General features: G+C 38.8%; 1 protein-coding gene across 4 annotated transcripts in view; it reads left to right on the plus strand.

Annotated features, from left to right (window-relative positions):
* LOC125463140 (ATP-binding cassette sub-family D member 2-like) overlaps positions 1–17,646 on the plus strand; it is a 90,234-nt gene that overhangs the window by 54,199 nt on the left and 18,389 nt on the right. For all 4 annotated transcript variants that reach the window (XM_048553931.2, XM_048553932.2, XM_059654652.1 and 1 more), the window contains 2 exons: positions 6,512–6,657; positions 13,332–13,416. In XM_048553931.2, the coding sequence (XP_048409888.1) occupies positions 6,512–6,657; positions 13,332–13,416 (231 nt within the window). The remainder of the gene's footprint in view (positions 1–6,511; positions 6,658–13,331; positions 13,417–17,646) is intronic.

The following is a 17,646-nucleotide window of genomic DNA, read 5'->3' on the forward strand; positions in this document are numbered from 1 at the left end:
AGTATGGGTGCTGTTGGAGCTAACATATGTTTGGATACTTGCTTCAGTGGTGTTTGAAGTAATGATTACGTTGTCTGCCTTCAAGAACTTTCCTAATTATACTGCGTTGTTTGTTAATAATCCTGGCTGGATCTTTGAGGTATTGAGATGTTTGAAATTACTATATTTATCAGACTACCTCATATTAAATTTCCGGATGTAAGGTTTGCCCCTAAAGGTAGAGATGTTATGGCACAGTGGTTAGTGGTCTTTTCTCTGAGCCAGGAGGCACAGGTTCAAGTTCCACCTGCTCTGGAGGTATGTCATAACATTGCTGAAGAGGCCATTGAAAATATCTTCCTCCAAGAGTGCAAAAACAAGTCCTTTCTCTGTCGGAATAATGTGATACTTCAATTTGTTGGGAATGAGCAGAAAATCAAAGAATCACACTTATTAGTTGAATAATTGGAGTCTTAGAATTAGTTTTTATTGTCATGTACTCAACTGTAGGGATACAGGAGTACAGTGAAAAGGGTACAAAGTCACCATTCTCTGGTGACATCTTAGGTGCAAAAAAAACAGAATTAAAAGAAGCAACCATCTTAGATACAAAGCCAAAACAGCCATTTTAGATACAAAGCCAAAAAAGCCATTTTAGATATAAAAATTAGAATTAAAAATAAACAGAAGTAGACATAAGAAACAGTTTTTTAAAGAAGAATAGGAATTAATGGGGTTTGCAAGCATGTTTGGGATGCAAGACAAGAGGGAATCATCCAACTTGAGTTCAAAATAGAACTAGGGCAAATTTAAACTCTTAGGCTTTATTGAAGTAATCCAGGAATATCCCTACCTAAACTAATAGGTCTGAACTTTACTCTTTGTAATACATGCTCACTTCTGAGCAGAAGGTCTTAGGTTCAAATCCTGCTCCAGAAGACTGGAACATGTATTCTGTGTTGATATTTAAATGAAGAAATGCTACATTATTGGGAGATGCCACATTTTAGATGAAATATTGAACTGAGACCTGGTATGTCCTACTCATGAACTCAAAGTGATCTCACATCAGCAACTCACTACAGCATGAGAGATGTGCCACTGACAAAATGTCAGGAAATGCTGAAAAACTCATCAGGTCTGATGTGAGTTCATTTTGGTCTGGATCATTACCTTTGTTTCACAGATGCTGCCTGCCCTGATGTGTATTTGCATTTTGTTTTGTTTATTTCCAGTATCAGCAGTATTTTACTCATGTATCAGAGTTCCTCTGGGGTCTGGCCAACATTCATCCCTCAGTTAATAGTGACAACAGATGACCTAGAACACAGGAACAGGATTAGGCTATTCATCCCATTGAAGCTGCTCCACCAGTGAATATAATCGTGGCTGATTGAACACGCCGTTGGCTTTATGCCCGTATTCTCAGTCCTTTATGCCATTGTTAATCAAAAATTATCAAACTCTACTTTCAATATACTCAAAATTGGACCTTTCACAGCTCTCTGGAATAGAGAATTCCAAAGATTCACCACCTTCTGAATGAAAGAATTTCACTTTTTTCCTGTCTTAAATGACAACCATTTATTTTTAAATTGTACCTCAGGATTCTAGATTTCCCCAACCAGGAAAAACACTTTAACTGCATCTACTCAGTCCAGGCTTTTAAGTATTTTGTAACTTTCAATTAAATCATCTCTCATTCTTGAACCTCGAGAGAATTCAGAACATTTTCCCAATTTCTTCTCTTAGACATTCCTACCATCGTAGGAACAATCTAGTGAAACTTTTTGCACTTCCTTTATGGCAATAATAACTTCCCTGAGATAAGGGAACTAACACTGTACATAGTTCTCCAGGTGTGGTCTCGCCAAGATACTGTACAAATTGAACAAGACTTCACTACTGTTGCACTCAAGTCCTCTTGTGATAAAGGGTCACATTCCATTAGCCTTCCTAATACTGGTGCTCGTGCAGATTAGCCTTCAGTGACTTATTGACAAGGACAGTCAAGTCTTTTTGCACATCCACGTTTTTTAGCCCCCCTCAACTTAAGAAATGCTGTGTACACCTCTTGCTGAAAAAGTGGATAGTCTCATATTTTTCCATATTATGTTCCATCTGCCTTGCCGAATTACTAAGCCTGTCCAAATCATTCCTGAAAATGTCTTAAATCTTCTGCATACGTTCCTGCTCAGCTTTGTATCATCTGCAAATTTGGAAATATTGCTGCTTGTGGCATCTTGTTGTCAGCCTACATTACAACAATAAGCAGATTTCGGTAATGCCTAATTGCCTCAAGAATTTTTTTCACACTGACAATTACAGTCTGGATGTATCTTTCTTTCTCCTTCTATCTCTTCAATTACCTATCATCTTTGGCAGTTGGCCGGAGTAGATGACATTTGTATTCTGTCTTGTAGCTGAGAATATGTGACTATAGTAAATTTGAATTAGGTTTACTTTTTATCATTTATCTAATCCTGTTTGTGGTGAGCACATTTTTGTGTTTTCCTGGTATTGTTTCTTTTTCCAAAAAACCTTGAGCAAGAAAAGCACCTGCTTAAATTAGAATTATAAAAATAGGGTGTGATTTTGAATTAAGAAGATATGGGAGAAGAGTGCCAATAAAAACTCTGAAGATTGTAAAGGGGAGAGCCTATGTGCAATGTTGCAGCAGTGGATAGAATGGGCAGAATTTCGAGCAGACAATGTGAGGGTGGCTCAGATGGGCATTAAAATGCTGAACAGACATAGAAACCTGCCCAGTTCTGGGTTTAACATGGGTATCTTTACAAATGAGTGGAATAGAGTTACTCTGTTGGTAATGTCAGTCTGGAAATAGAGTATTAATTTTGAACCTTTTCCAGCATCCTGGCTTCCAAGCTGTGTGGAGTTCACAAGGATCAACAAAGCAAAAGCATGGCACAGAGTCACTTTTCAATTAAACCAACAGGCTAGAAACACTTTAAATAGTAAAATTGCATAGCTCTGGGCTGTCTATGTGAAAAGCTTGTGCTTACATCACTTGTTTAGAGAATCCATGACCAGTTTTCCCAATTTCTTCTCTTGGGCATTCCTACCATCCTCAGAACAGTCTGGTGAACCTTTCTTGCACTTCCTTCATGACAATAATAACTTCCCTGAGATAAGGAGCTTGCAAGATGGATTAAAAAAACTGGCTCAGTCACAGAAGACGGAGGGTAGCAGTGGAAGTGTGCATTTCTGAATGACAGACTGTGAATAGTGGTGTTCCCCACAGATCAGTGTTGAGACCTTTACTATTTGTAATATATATAAATGATATGGAGGAAAATCTAACTGGTTTGATTAGTAAGTTTGCAGGTGACACAAAGGTTGATGGAATTGCAGATTGTGATGAAGATTTTCAGAGAACATAGTAGCATATAGATCACTTGGTTACTTGGGCGGAGAGATGGCAGATGGAGTTTAATCTGGAAAAATGTGAGGTAACGCATTTTGAAAGGTCTAATCCAGATGGAAAATATACAGTAAATGGCAGAACCTTTAAGAGTACTGACTGGCAGAGGGACCTGGATGTACAGGTACAAAGGTCATTGAAAGTGGCAATGCAGGTGGAGAAGGTAGTCAACAAGGCAAACAGCATTCTTGCCTTCATCGGTTGGGGCATTGAGTTTAAAAACTGGCAGGTAATGTTGCAGCTTTATGGAATCTTAGTTAGGCTGCATTTGGAATATTGTGTTCAGTTCTGGTCACCACCATATCCAAGGATGTGGTGGCTTTGGAGAGGGTACAGAAAAGATTTACCAGATGTTGTCTGGAATGGAGGGCATTAGCTATGGGGAGAGGTGGTAGAAACTTGGATTGTTCTCACTGGAAAGACGGAGGTTGAGGAGTGACCTGATAGAGGTCTACAAGATTATGAAGGGCATAGACAGAATGAACAATCGGAAGCTTTTCCCGGGGTGGAAGAGTCAGTTACTAGGTGGAATAGGTTTAAGACGCGAGGGACAAAGTTCAAAGGTGATGTACAAGGTAGGGTTTTTTTCCCACAAAGAATGGTGGGTGCCAGCAACTTGCTGTCGGTGGAGGTCATGGAAGCAGAGACTATAGTGACAAAAGGGCGTCTTGACAAATGCATGAATAGGATGAGATTAGAGGAATATGGTCCTCTGAAGGGTAGGGAGTTATAGTTATGATGGGCAGCATGTTGATGCAGGCTTGGAGGGCTGAAGGGCCTGTTCCTTGGCTGTAATTTTCTTTGTTCTAAAGCTCCACACAGTTCTCCAAACGATTTCCAAGTTGGTGGTGGTCACCAGCAGCATAATGACCTTCTTAGTCCTACGTCAATCTACAAGACAAAGCAAATAGTCGCACAGAGCCAGCTCAAAGGAGACAATTCCCCAATACAGAGTCTACAGACATAGGATCAACTTTGTTGACACGACTGAGCACTATTATCTCACAAGGCTTAGACTTTCACTGATATAAGCAATGACCTAACTGAAGCTTCCCAGAGCAGAATCTCCTTTGCTGTGTACCCAGTGGGAAAATATTGCTGTTCCAACAAGGCGGTTATCACTGCCATTCCCAAGAGTTGTGCACACTCCTCTGCAAAGACAGAAGGCAGAGAATTAGAGAAATGGATTATGCAGAGAGGACACAATAACAATATTGTGGTGATGACTGAGTAATCAGTGTGAGATGTCAAGAAAAAAGGATTAGTGTTGGTTGTTCAGAAAGTCATGCAAGGAAGTATCTGGAATAAGTAGAGTTGCAAGGTGTTATTTAAGAAATTTTGTACAGCTGAACACTGGAAAAGTCAGAGTGTGGGTGTTGGCATTGAAACTGAGATTTACCTTGCCTGCTATTCTGAGGTGAGCAAACCCATTTCAGGCAGTATGTCCAGATTCAGTGGACTGTTTGTAGACTCTTCCATTTGTAGGAAACTGCACTGCATCAGAAGTCTAGGGAAGAGTCTCCCTTGCAATCTTGTCATTACCAAAACCTCAGGGAACAGTGTTAAAGTTCAGCCATTCTTAATCCTGCTGAGCACCATTTAACAGGAGATCGTTTGTGCAACAGTATGTAGAAAGCCAATATGCATGAACTCTGATTCAACAGTAGACTTGGAAGCAGGATGTTAGTGTTGTGGCTGAGTAAAAGGAGTACAGCAAAGTCGACTTCATTTAAAAATTGGTTTCCAACCAACATCTGGCCTCTGACCACTTCAATCAGCCTGATGTAAATAAAATTCAGCTCACTGTATCTGGGAACTGAGTCGAGAGTGAATTGAATGTCTCTTTGAAATGTAACTGATCTATTCAACTAGTTTTAGTTACCATAACACTGTAATCTGGCCTTGTTCGTGACTTGTCAGCTGATTAGGGCTATGATAGCTTTTTAATAAGCTGTTAGCTTTTTTTAGTTAGTAAGCATGTACGAAATTTTTATCCAGAACTATTTAATGTATATACAGCTGTAAAGTGGAACAAGGCATAGTTTTAAAAAAAACTGACATTCTGGTTGACATTTCATTATTTATTTGTGTAGTTATTTTTTAGTACTTCATTTATAATATGAGTGTTTAATCTGAACTAAAAACCACCAGATCGAGAAAGTTCTTTATCTTAGCTTCAGATGATCAGGTAATTGAATATTGCAAATGTTATTTAGTTTCATTGTGTTTGTTCTCATTTATAAACAGTTGGACAATTTAAATTTAGGTAAATTCAGTCATTTGTTAGGCTTTCCCAAGCCTGATAAAGCACAAGTCAACAGATCATTGTGTGAGGTATGCTCCTGCTGCATCTCACCTGTATCGAGTATTTGTAAATTCTGCCTTTATATTCCATTTGTTCTTTAGATCGCAGCAATGTATTCTCTGTACTCGTCACAATCAATACAGATGAAGTAGAACATCAAGCTGAATCTGTAAGCCTCACGCTGGCATCCTCAAACCTTTATAGATTGACTATTTAATTACTTTAACAAAATATCCTGAGAAATTCTTCACTGATTTTGTTAGGAATGTTAGGTACGGTTACATCATTAGTTGAAAGCCTGTCATATTGTCTTCTGTTCAAGTATTCTGTCAAAGATGATAGGAAATATAGAAGCCAATAGCACACAAAGAAGTTAGAACAGATGTTTTAAAGATTCAGATCTCAATCATGGGAATAATTCTAAAGGCATATGTTGATTTAGACAAAAATGAGTGCAACTTCCAATGCTTCCTGATATGTCAGGAATAGCTGATCTTTCACACATCAGGAGCTGACAAAAGATTTATTTCAGTGAGAGAATGTCAGGTTTGTATACAGTATATACTAATCTGTGCAGTGATATTTTCTTGAACGTATTTCTGGAGGCTCCACTCCTGGTGCATCTCTAGACCGTTTGACATTTGATGCATAAACCTCTGTGTCTGAATTATGATTTTTCAACTTGTTGAGACAGTCTGTATCATTTAGCCTGTTAAAATGCGGGTTTATCATGAATTATGTTATCTATCAATTGATAAATTACTAATTTTTATCTTGATTTACAGACCGTATATGTCTGTTGGAACTCTGAGAGATCAGGTTATCTACCCAGACTCTGTGGAAGACATGAGTGAGAAAGAGTGCACAGATCTGGATCTGGAGCATATCCTAGATATTGTTCACCTGAAGCACATTGTACAGAGAGAGGGAGGTATGAACGTGGTTCTACAAATGAATACTCTTTTAGTCGAAAGCGTTTTTCTATAATATTTTAATTCTCAAGGCTTATCATTGCAGTGTTTCCAAGTTTGGACTTCAGAGATGGATTAAATCTAATTGTAAAACTTTAAATCAATGTCAGTTTTATCCTGATAGTTATAGAACTGTTTATTTTATAGCTCGTTACAAGTAACACTGGAGATCAAATGATCAGTGATGAAAACAAAATAAAACAAAAAAAGATTGCACAGGATTATATATGAATTATTTTGTTGAAATAAGACTTTGAGCTCAAGGAATTTTAAGAGCTCTTGGAAACCTTGTAAATACTTCGAAGTCTTTCTTTGTTTTTAATGCCCTCGTTAAACAGAAACCATGCAAAATTTGTTACACATTCTTGCATATTTATTAACAGACTTTGCAAGCACTGTTTTAGTTTACCCTAATTATAAATTTTGGGAAGTAACTTTTTTATTATCCACAGTAAGCATCTCCGCTGAAATTTATTTAACTGTTATTACTTCTGTTAGAACTTTGTCCCAGTACCCGGACCTCTGTGTTTGAGTTCCAAAGGGCAGATTAACATACCTTGTCACTATGTGTGGTAGTCACTGATGTACACTCATAATCTTCTCTATTACATAATTTGTTTCCTGTTTACCAACAGGCTTTATCCTTAATTTATGCACTGCATTATGTGTAAATGATCAAATTAATAAATAAGCATTGATTAAATGTTGAGTTACATTCCTCTTTATCAAACAGGTTTTCAGACACTTCTGAGATTTTTTTTGGACAGACTGCAATTGTGCTTTGCATGCAAAAATTAAGTTCCATTGTAGATGTGGGGCTGACACAACCAGCTTCTTTTTAAATTAGGAAGCATGAGGATAGGAGATAAAAAAGGATGCTTATGATTAAATTACCTGCACGATCCATTATTTTCTAAACATTAAAATTAGTTGCTGAAATGTTGTGAATTGAATGACCTTGATTCCCCTATTAAATATTCCCAAATAGAATTTTGGATTGTTAACATACAAAAAGGAAAATTGGCCTGTTTATTTAAAATTAATTTCGATTTCTGACAAGAAGTTGTGGTACCTAAATTGATCTGTTATTCTGTTCATTTTAATTGGAGAGCATAGTCAATGATCCCCTTACGGTTTAGCTTTGTTGCACATGATCTGTTTATTTCAATGTACTGTATTCAGCTGGATTTCATCTCAAGGATTTAAAAGAGAGAGGTGAAAGCATTGTTAGTGCCTAACTATAATTTTCCAAAGTTTTGTTTCAATTTAGGTATCCTTCATCGAAATTAGAAAATTCCACATGTTACTCCGTTATTTAAGGATGGTGAAACAGGAAACCAAGGAATTTTACACCTGTTAGCTTAACATGTGTTGTTGAGAAATTACTATAATTTATAATTAAGAACAGAAAAACTGAACAACTTGAAGATTTCCAGATGAGTAGACAGCCAGCTTGGATTTGTAAAGGATCATTCATGACAAATGATTCTGATTTGAATTTTTTTAAAGAATTAACTAGAGTAGTTGCAGAATATTGAATATTATTTTTGTGGATTTCAGAAGACATTTGATTAGTTCTATTCTGAAAAGTTCTTAGCCGAAGATCAATGGATTGAAGGCAAAGTGTCAGTCTGGCTAGCAAACTGATTGAGTGGTAGAAGATATTTAAGGATATGGCCTACTCCTGTTCCTATGTTAATTGATAAAGTAATCATTTTTTTACATCAAAACAATGACTACACTTAAGTAGTACTTTATTGGTTGAGCTATCCTTGTCTGCGAGAGCCCACTGATGATGACTTTATTGATGGCAAAGCACTTTGGGATATCTGTGCTGCTAAGATGCCCAAGATAAATACATGATTTATTTATTATAAGTCATCATGAATAGCGAAATGAACATCAATAACTCCATCGTACTAACCCACTGTTGTACGACTGCCTTCAGTGTAGTTGATCCCAATAAATAGTCTGAGATGCTGATCCAAAACAAGACTTTATGGAAAGAGATGTTTCTAGCATCAGTCTTTAAACAAATTATGCAGTGGCTGCTTGTTTCAACTCACAAAGTAGCGCAAAGACTCCAACAAGAAGCTAAAGCATTCCAATGACATGGAGGCACTGGTTCAGAAAATGATTTCAAAAGGAACGTTTTGCATCATAAAGTATTCTCTTTGGAACAAATAAACTTCCTTTTTGGCAACAGTATCTCCCGTCAACAAAGTATTAACATTATGTACACAAAAGCTTTGGCAATACTTACTAAGTCAATGTGACAAAATGTCTTTGCAATGATTTAGATTGAACAGTGTCAACTCAGTTTAATCTTGCAAGATATGATCAACCTACGTTGAATGTCAGGAAAATGGTGGAACAACCAATGTCTATGTAAGTGTGTTTAAAAAATAAAAAGCTCTCAGTTTATTATCTAACTTTTGGACATCTGGAAATGATACCACTGTGAAACCCAAGCACAGTAAAAATAGTTTTTTTTATTGACTCGTGTGACATGGGTTTCACCAGCTGGCCAGCATTTATTGCCCATCCCTAGATGTCCTTGAGAATTGATTGATATTGCTAAACTGCCTTTTTGAACAGCTGCAGCCCATGTGTTGTAGGGTAACCTACATTAGGGAGAGAATTCCAGTTTTATGACCCAGCAACAGTGAAGGAGCAGCGAAGTATTTCCAAGCCAGGATGGTGAGCGGCTTGGAGAGGTGAACTTGCGTCATGGTGGTTCCCATGCGTTTGCTGCCATTGTCCTGGATGGGAATGATCATGGATTTGGAAGATGCTGTCTAAGGGTCTTTGAATTTCTGCAGTGCCTCTTTTAGTGCACACCGTAGCTACTGAACGTCGGTGGTGGAGAGAATGGATGCTCATGGATATGATGCCAATCAAGTCCTGGAGAGAGTCAAACTTCTTGAGTGTTGTTGGAGCTGCATTCATCCAGGCAAATGGGGAGTATTCCATAACAGTCTTGACTTGTAATTTGTAGACGAATGGGCTTTGGGAAAGTAGGGTCACAGGTAGACAGGGTAGTGAAGAAGGCACTTTGTATACTTGCCTTTATTGTTCACTGCATTGAGTATAGGAGTTGAGCGTTCATGTGGTGCCTGCTGAGGCTACTTTTAGAATACTGCATTCAGTTCTGGTCTCTCTGCTATAGGGACAATGCCAAACTTGAAAGTGTTCAGAAAATATTTACGGGGATGTTGCTGGTGTTGGAGGGTTTGAGCCATAGGGAGAGGCTGAGTAGACTGGAGCTACTTTGTCTGGAGTGTTGGAGTCTGAGAGGTGATCTCTCTGATTTATAAAATTGTGAGGGGCATGGATAGGATGAATAGCCATAGTCTTTTCCCCAAAGTAGGGGAGTCCAAAACTGAAAAGTAAAAGTTTGAGGTGACAGCGGAAAAATTTAAAAGGGGCCCTAAGGGGCAGTACTTTGGATGGTGCATGTATGGAATGAGCTGCCAGATGGACTGTTGGAGGCTGGTACAGTTACAACATTTAAAAAAACACCTGGACGAGTACATAAACAGAGAGGATTCCTAGTGATATGGGCCAAATGCTAACAAATGGGATAGATCAATTTAGGATATTTTATCGGCATGGATGAGTTGAAGTAAAATGTCTGTTTCCGTGTTGTACTTATTCAAGGATTCCTTGTGTCTGACCTGCTTTTGAAGACACTGTGTTTCTGTAGCCATTCAGTTGACTTTATGATCAATGGTAATTCTAAGGATGCTAATTGTGTGGAATTTGGTGATGGTGACGTTGAATGATAAGGGACGGTGGTTAGATTGTCTCTTATTGGAGATGGTCATTGCCTGATATTTGTGTGGAGCAAATGTTACTTACCACTTGTCAGCCCAGGCTGGAAATTGATTAGATCTTGTTCCATTTGAACATGGGCTGCTTCAGAATCTGAGGAGTTGCAAAATGAACTGAACATTGTGCAACCATCAGTGAACAGCGAATTTCTGACCTTTATGATGGAGGGAAGGTCACTGATGATTTGGCTGATTATGGTTGGTCTGAGGATACTACCCTAAGGAACTCCTGCAGAGATGTCTTGGAGCTGAGAAGACTGACTGACTGCCAGTAGCCATAACCGTCTTCCTATGTACCAGGTTTAACTCCAGTGGGCAGAGAGTTTGTCCCCTGATATTCCTTGATTCCAGTTTTGATAGTGCATTGCCACACTTGATCGATTACAGTCTTCTAGAATTAAGCAGTTTTGTCCATGTTTGATCCAAGGCTGTAATGAGGTCTGGTGCTGAGTGGCACTGGGATAATCCAAACTGAGCGTCATTGAATAGGCTACTATTGAGCAAGTGCTGCTTGATAGCTGTTGATGACACCTTCCATCACTTTACTGATGACTGAGATAAGACTAGAGGCGGTAATTGGGTAGATCAACGTTGTCCTGCTTTGTGTGCAATTTTTCACATTGTCAGGTAGGTGAAATGTTGTCGCTATACTGAAGGAGTTTGGCTGGGGGAGCAGCAAATTCTTGAGGACAAATCTTCAGTACTATTGCCAGAATCTTGTCAGGACCCATGGCCATTGTCTAGAGCCTCCAACCGTTTCTTGATATGTGGAGTGAATTGACTTAGCTGAAGACTAATATCTGTGAAGCTGGGGACCACTGTAGGAGGCTGAGATGAATCATTTTCTCAGTGCTTCTGGCTGAAGATTGCTGTGGATGTTCTCAGCCTTGTCCTCTTGCACTGATCTGTTGGTCTCTTCCATCATTAATGATGGGGTTATTTGTGGAGACACATCCTGCAGTGAATATGGTTATGAATTTCATGTAGAATTCAAAGCAGCATATTTCTCCTGCGTGTTCCTGAAATCTCACCTAACTTCTACTCCAAAGCAAAGCTGAATTTTTCCAAAACCGTTCCAATTTGTCTTAATTCAAGGCTATCTTATATGCAACATTTCATTGTGTTAATAATGGTAGGATGTGTAATTATAACTGCAGTTCATTCCCCAGTAAGATCCCCATTCAGGATATTATTCCCATATTAGGATTGATATGAGTTGGGGCTTGCCTGGGCAAAGGTTGACTATAGGACTGAATGAAAATCATCATTCATGACAAGTCACCTGAGCTATTATCTTGATGATTTGTAATATTGTTATAAACTAATGGCCCACTACTCTGTCCTTTGATTATTGATGTCTACAAGTGAAAGGGAAAAGTTGCAGACCAAAATGGCTATTAAGTGCAGACCAGTTGTATTTAAGACATCTGAAAATATGCAAACTTTACTCAGGTGACAATGAACTTCTTCAACGGGGGTTTTATACATTGGGAAAGCATTGGCTTAGAATAATTCAATATATTTCCATAGATCTCCAAAACATACACAATAATGAAATAATATTAAATGGAGAGAACACAGATAATAGAGAACAAAATTGGAAACTCCTGAAATCATAGACCATAGAATTCTTACAGTGTGGAAACAGGCCCTTTTGCACAACATGTCCACACTAAACACTCAGAACGTCTCACCCAGACACATTCCCCGTAACCCTCCTAATCTACACATCTTTGCACGCTATAGGCAATTTATCATGGCCATAGCTTTCATTTCTGCAACAATTATTAAGCTGTGTGTTGGGGAATAGAGTAGGTCTGGAAAAAAATGAATGCTGAAAGTTTACTGCGGGACATGAGTCTGCCAGAGAAAGATAAATGAACGTTTTTGGTTGATGTCTTCATTATTTGAACTTCCATTTAGGATTAGGTATAGCAGAACAATTTATGTTAGTCCTTATCTGTTTCCATGCTGTTGCACGGTTTGCTTCTGTATAGTTGACCATGCTGTGGCCAGTTTTCCATTAGAAACTGGGAACCTAATATTTGTGTCATGGAGAAAGAGATTCCGGTTACTTCTGAAATAGATAGCCCTGTTATGCTGTAGGACAAAGGATGGTATAATTAGCCCTACAAAAATCTGCTGTAAGCCAAAGTAAATGAATTGAATAAGTAAAAATGCTGGAGAACAGGCGTGTCAGTGAAGATTTCCCATGTAAATTACCCTCCCTTGAACTGGCAGGAACTAACCGCACAGATTTCCATCTTTGATGCTACGGAAGGTACCCACTTGTAGCTGCTAGGTATTTTCTAGCATGTGTGTTTTGAACCTGAGGATCTTCTCAGGGCTACAGTTAACATGTCCTCAAGTGAAATCTTTCACAATACTTCACTGCAGTTGGAGCATTTTGATCTTGTATCAGTATTAAAATCAAGGTTATGCGATATTTTCTCAAGAAATACTGTTTGAGTTTTCAAAATAAATGTTAATATTCAAATGTTACTTTTAACATGATTAATTTTCCATTGATGGTGATTTTAATTTTAACATGGTGACTGGGTTTAGGTTTATGGAGGGGAAGAGGAAAGTACAGTTCATCAGAACAAACACTTTCAATATACTTGAGTGAATTAAATATCTGCAATAAATGATGAAAAGTCTACTCACATTTTAAAATATTAGAAACAACATTTAGCTTGACAAAAGGCATTGTTTCACTTACCAGAGTTTTGTTCCTTTCTTACAGTGTATATTTTTACAATACATAGTTTTACATTGAGTTTTATTTCCTATTGCTGTAGGATGGGATGCAGTTACTGATTGGAAGGATGTCCTGTCTGGAGGTGAGAAACAAAGGATGGGCATGGCACGAATGTTCTATCATAGGTGAGTTGTGTTTAAGGTAAACATTCGAAGCTAGCCAGATTGCTCATAAAAAAGGGATATGTACATAGGGTGTAAATTAAATTCTACTTGGTATAACCTTATGTTGATCTTATGTCATGCCAAACTCAAAATATAACATACATTTTTCGTAAATTTTTAAAAGTACTGAATTTAATATTAAGGAATTTTTCTCCTGTCAGCAGGGTATTACTTTTCCAGAGCCATACAGTATTACAGCATGTTTGATCATAATTACCAATGCTCACTTCCAGATTATCCTTTGAGAATAAATGAGACAGGTTGTCACTATGGGCTGCTGTCATGCTCTGTTTGGCACTTGGCTGAGGAGTGGTATTGATAGAGACTTGAGAGGAGATTTGGCATCAAGTTCAACAATGGAAGTTTCCAGAGCTGAGATAGTAACATTTTCAATGGAAGTGCCCTTGTAAAAGTATGTAATTATTGTCATGTGCCTCCAGTGTGCTGATGTTCCCTCACCATTATGTCAGTAGAATATTTCTTAACATAGAAGCACAAAATGTTCCTTGCATTATGTTACAATTCTTTTCAAAGAAAATCCTTCAGCATATGAAGAAATGAATGGAGGATTCCCAGCGAATTACTGTCTTTATGTTAAGAACTATTGGTTTTGCCTGATATTATAAAAGACCAGTAACAAGTTTTTTTTAAATTAAGTATAAGCCTCATTATTATAGGGGCTACAATAGTTTTTCGTAATTCTGTTAAAAACCTTTGCTGTATGGTACACAGATTGATTAATATAGACATTTAATTGAAGTGGTTTTTATTTCTGTGATGAATAATGGTGTCCCATTTTGTTTTGCCACGACATGAACAGAATGGGAACAGATTTTTAAAAAAAGATGTATTTTTTAAATTTGTTCATGAGAATTGGATATCACTGGCTGAGTCAACAATTATTACCCATTTTTAATTGCTTTGGAGAAGATGCTAGTGAGCTGGCTTTTTGTACTGCTGCAGTCCATAGTGTAAGGGTACCACAGAGCTGGTAGGAAGGGAGTTCCGGGACTTTTGACCCGGCAATGATAAAGGAATAGCAATATAGATCCATGTAGGAGAACTTGCAATTGATAGTGTTTACATGCATTAGCTGCTTTGCCCTTCTAGACGGGGGAAAGTTTGTTGGTTTGAAGGAGTTGTACAGTAAATCTTGATGAGTTACTGCAAGTGCATCAGTTGACATTGGTAAATGGGCTGCTTTGTTCTGAATGATGGCAATTTTCTTGTACATGTTTGGAGATTCACCTATTCAGGCAGTGGAAAATATTTAATCAAATGTAGTAATTGTCCCTTGAAATGGTAGACAGGCATTGGTAAAACAAGAATTAAACCTGTTGCAGAATCCCTAGCCTCTGACTGTTCATGTAACCACTGTATTTGTATGGCTGATCTAGTTCAGTTTCTGGTCAGTAGTAAGCCCCAAGGATGCTAATAATACCATTGAATTTCATGGGGAAATGGTTAGCTTCTCTTTTGTTTTTAAATGGTCATTGCTTGACACTTGATGATATTTGCCACATACTAGGCCAATCCTAGATGTTGTCCAGGTCTTGTTGCATATGGACTGCATCTGAGGAGTTGCAAATGAACTTTTGGCAGTCATTACAAATATCCACATTTTTGATCAAATGATGGAGGGAGGGTGATTGATTCATTGGTGAAGCAGCTGAAGATGTTTAGGCTAGAATGCTACCTTCACAGATGTAGATGTTTACAGTACAGGAGGAAGCCATTCAGCTCATTACATCGCTGCCAGGCAACAAGAATCTGACTACAATAGAACAGAACAGCAGTTTATTGTCACATGTATATTTTACAAAAAAAAAGTGAAAAGTTTTAAAAGTCGACATACCATGGCACTTAAACTAATGATAGAAATCATTAATAAGAAGTATTAATGGCTCCTGAGTTTGGGGTACGCTGGAAAACTGGGCTAAAACTGCCACACAGAGATAGGCTGACATTGTCCTAATATATCAAGACGAGACCTCTACAGCAGGATCTGGCCTTCACATTGGGCTGCTAGAATACCCGGAAACTGCCAAAGAAGACATCCAATACAGAACGAGACCTGCACGCCAGGACAAGACCACCACACAGTGAGACTGCCCTGCTAGGTCCCAGGCCGGTACTGCCATTTCGGGCTGTTGCAAGACACTTCACCCTGGGCCTGGGCCTGTGCCTGTGCCTGGATTGGAAGAAGGTGCCCTCAGCCAAAGTTGTTAAAAGAAGGTAAGGTACCATAATAAATGGCATAGAAAGGAAAAAGAATGGAAAGCAGATGGAGTAAATGAGCTCCATGCTCCCGGGCTGAGGAGCTCACACATTGCATTGCTGCTTTGCCACCATCCTCTATTTTGGGATTTAGCCCATTATCAATTCAATTAAATATTGCTTAATTAAATACTGCTTAAACAAGAGTTTCTGCCTCAATCCTTTTCATGCAGTGATTGCCAGTCTCTGGCAAACTTTGAATGAAAACAATTCTTCTCAATTCTCCTCTCAACTTGACCTCTTACCTTAAATCTACCTTCAACTGATGGAAAAAGTGCTTTCCCACTCAGCCTATCTATATGCTCCTCATGATCTTATACACCTCGATCAAATCACTTCTCAACTTTTGATGCTCCAAGGAAACATGCCCCAACCTATCCAATCTTTTCTCATAGATCAGCATCTCCATCCCAGGCAGCATCCTAATAAATTTCCAGTGCACCCTCTTTCATGTAGATGCAACCATCTTATGACACGGTAACCAGAACTGCAAGCAGTGCTCCAGCTGCCTATCCAGTGTTTCATACAGCTCCAGCCAAACCTGCTTGCTCTTGCATTCTATGTCTTGGCTAATAAAGCAAATATCCCAACTTCCATGCTTGTAGATCATTTTGCTCGCATGCAATGTGTCTACACATAAAAAGTAAAACAAAGAACAATGGATGCTGGAGATTGGTGGCATGGTGGCTTAGTGGTCAGTACTGCTGCCTCACTGGGTTCAATTCCACTCCTTGGGTGACTGTGCAAACTCCACACAGACATTCTCCCCATGTTTGCGTGGGTTTCCTCTGGGTGGTTTGGTTTCCTCCCACAGTCCAAAGATGTGCAGGCTCAGTGGATTGGCCGTTTTAAATTGGCCAGGGTGTTCAGGAATGAGTGGATTATGGGAATGGGTCCGGTTGGGATGCTATGAGGATCAGTGTGGACTTAGGCTGAAGGGCCTGTTTCCACAATGTAGGGATTCTTTAAAAAAAACCTGAAGCACAAAATCAAAAATTCCTGGAGAAGCTTCGCATTTCAGGCAGCATCTTTGGAGAGAAAACAGAGTTTATGTTGCAAATCCAGTGATCCTTCTTCAGAATTGCGTCACTGGACTTGAAATGTTGACTCTGTTTTCTTCTCCACAGAAACTACTAGACCAGCAGCGTTTCTTGAGCAATTTCTTTTTGTATGTATCTACACGTATGTTGTGGCTCTAGGCTTTATTTCATAACTTTCACTCACTTTGCACTTAATTGCAGGCAACCAGCCTCTGTTGTTTTTGAATTTCTTATTAGCACAGAGAGAGTGGCAGCTTGATATAGTTCTGAACACTAAACACCCAAGGGGATGGACGTGTTATTATACTGTACTAAGCTATGTCAGTGTCACACTGACAGCATGTGCCTGAAGCTTACGCCAGACACACTGCAAGTGTCAAAATCAATGTGGACCTACCCTCCTGGAATCAAGAGGGCCCTTGGTTATTCAGGGCTACTGCCACACTCAGTCAATGGTCTCATCTGTCCAGTGATTTAGCCACAGTCGCACAGGCAACAGGTTCAGTGTTTTGGCAGTCCAGTGATTGGCATGGTCAAACCTGTAAGTCAAATGCAACTAATCTAAGAAGTACAAGTAGGTCAGTCAGGGTGCTGTGGAAACATCAGATTGGAATGTGCTAGTGTTTCCTGTAATGAAACAAAAATAAATGATGGGGATTAATGGAAATGAATGGAAAAGCAATTAAGGTAATGCAGGAGGAGGAAGTGGTGAGGTGTCCCTAATGAGTTAATAGGAAGCACATACAGAAAGGGTACTTTGTTTTGGAGTGTGAGGTGGATGAGAACGATTGAATGTACATGATGCATGCAATAGTGAGTCCTTGAACCTTGGTGAGAGGTGAGTGCAGTGGCACATTTAGAGTGGTTTCCTTGT

The sequence above is a fragment of the Stegostoma tigrinum genome, chromosome 25, assembly GCF_030684315.1.
Source record: "Stegostoma tigrinum isolate sSteTig4 chromosome 25, sSteTig4.hap1, whole genome shotgun sequence".
Taxonomy (NCBI): Eukaryota; Metazoa; Chordata; class Chondrichthyes; order Orectolobiformes; family Stegostomatidae; genus Stegostoma; species Stegostoma tigrinum.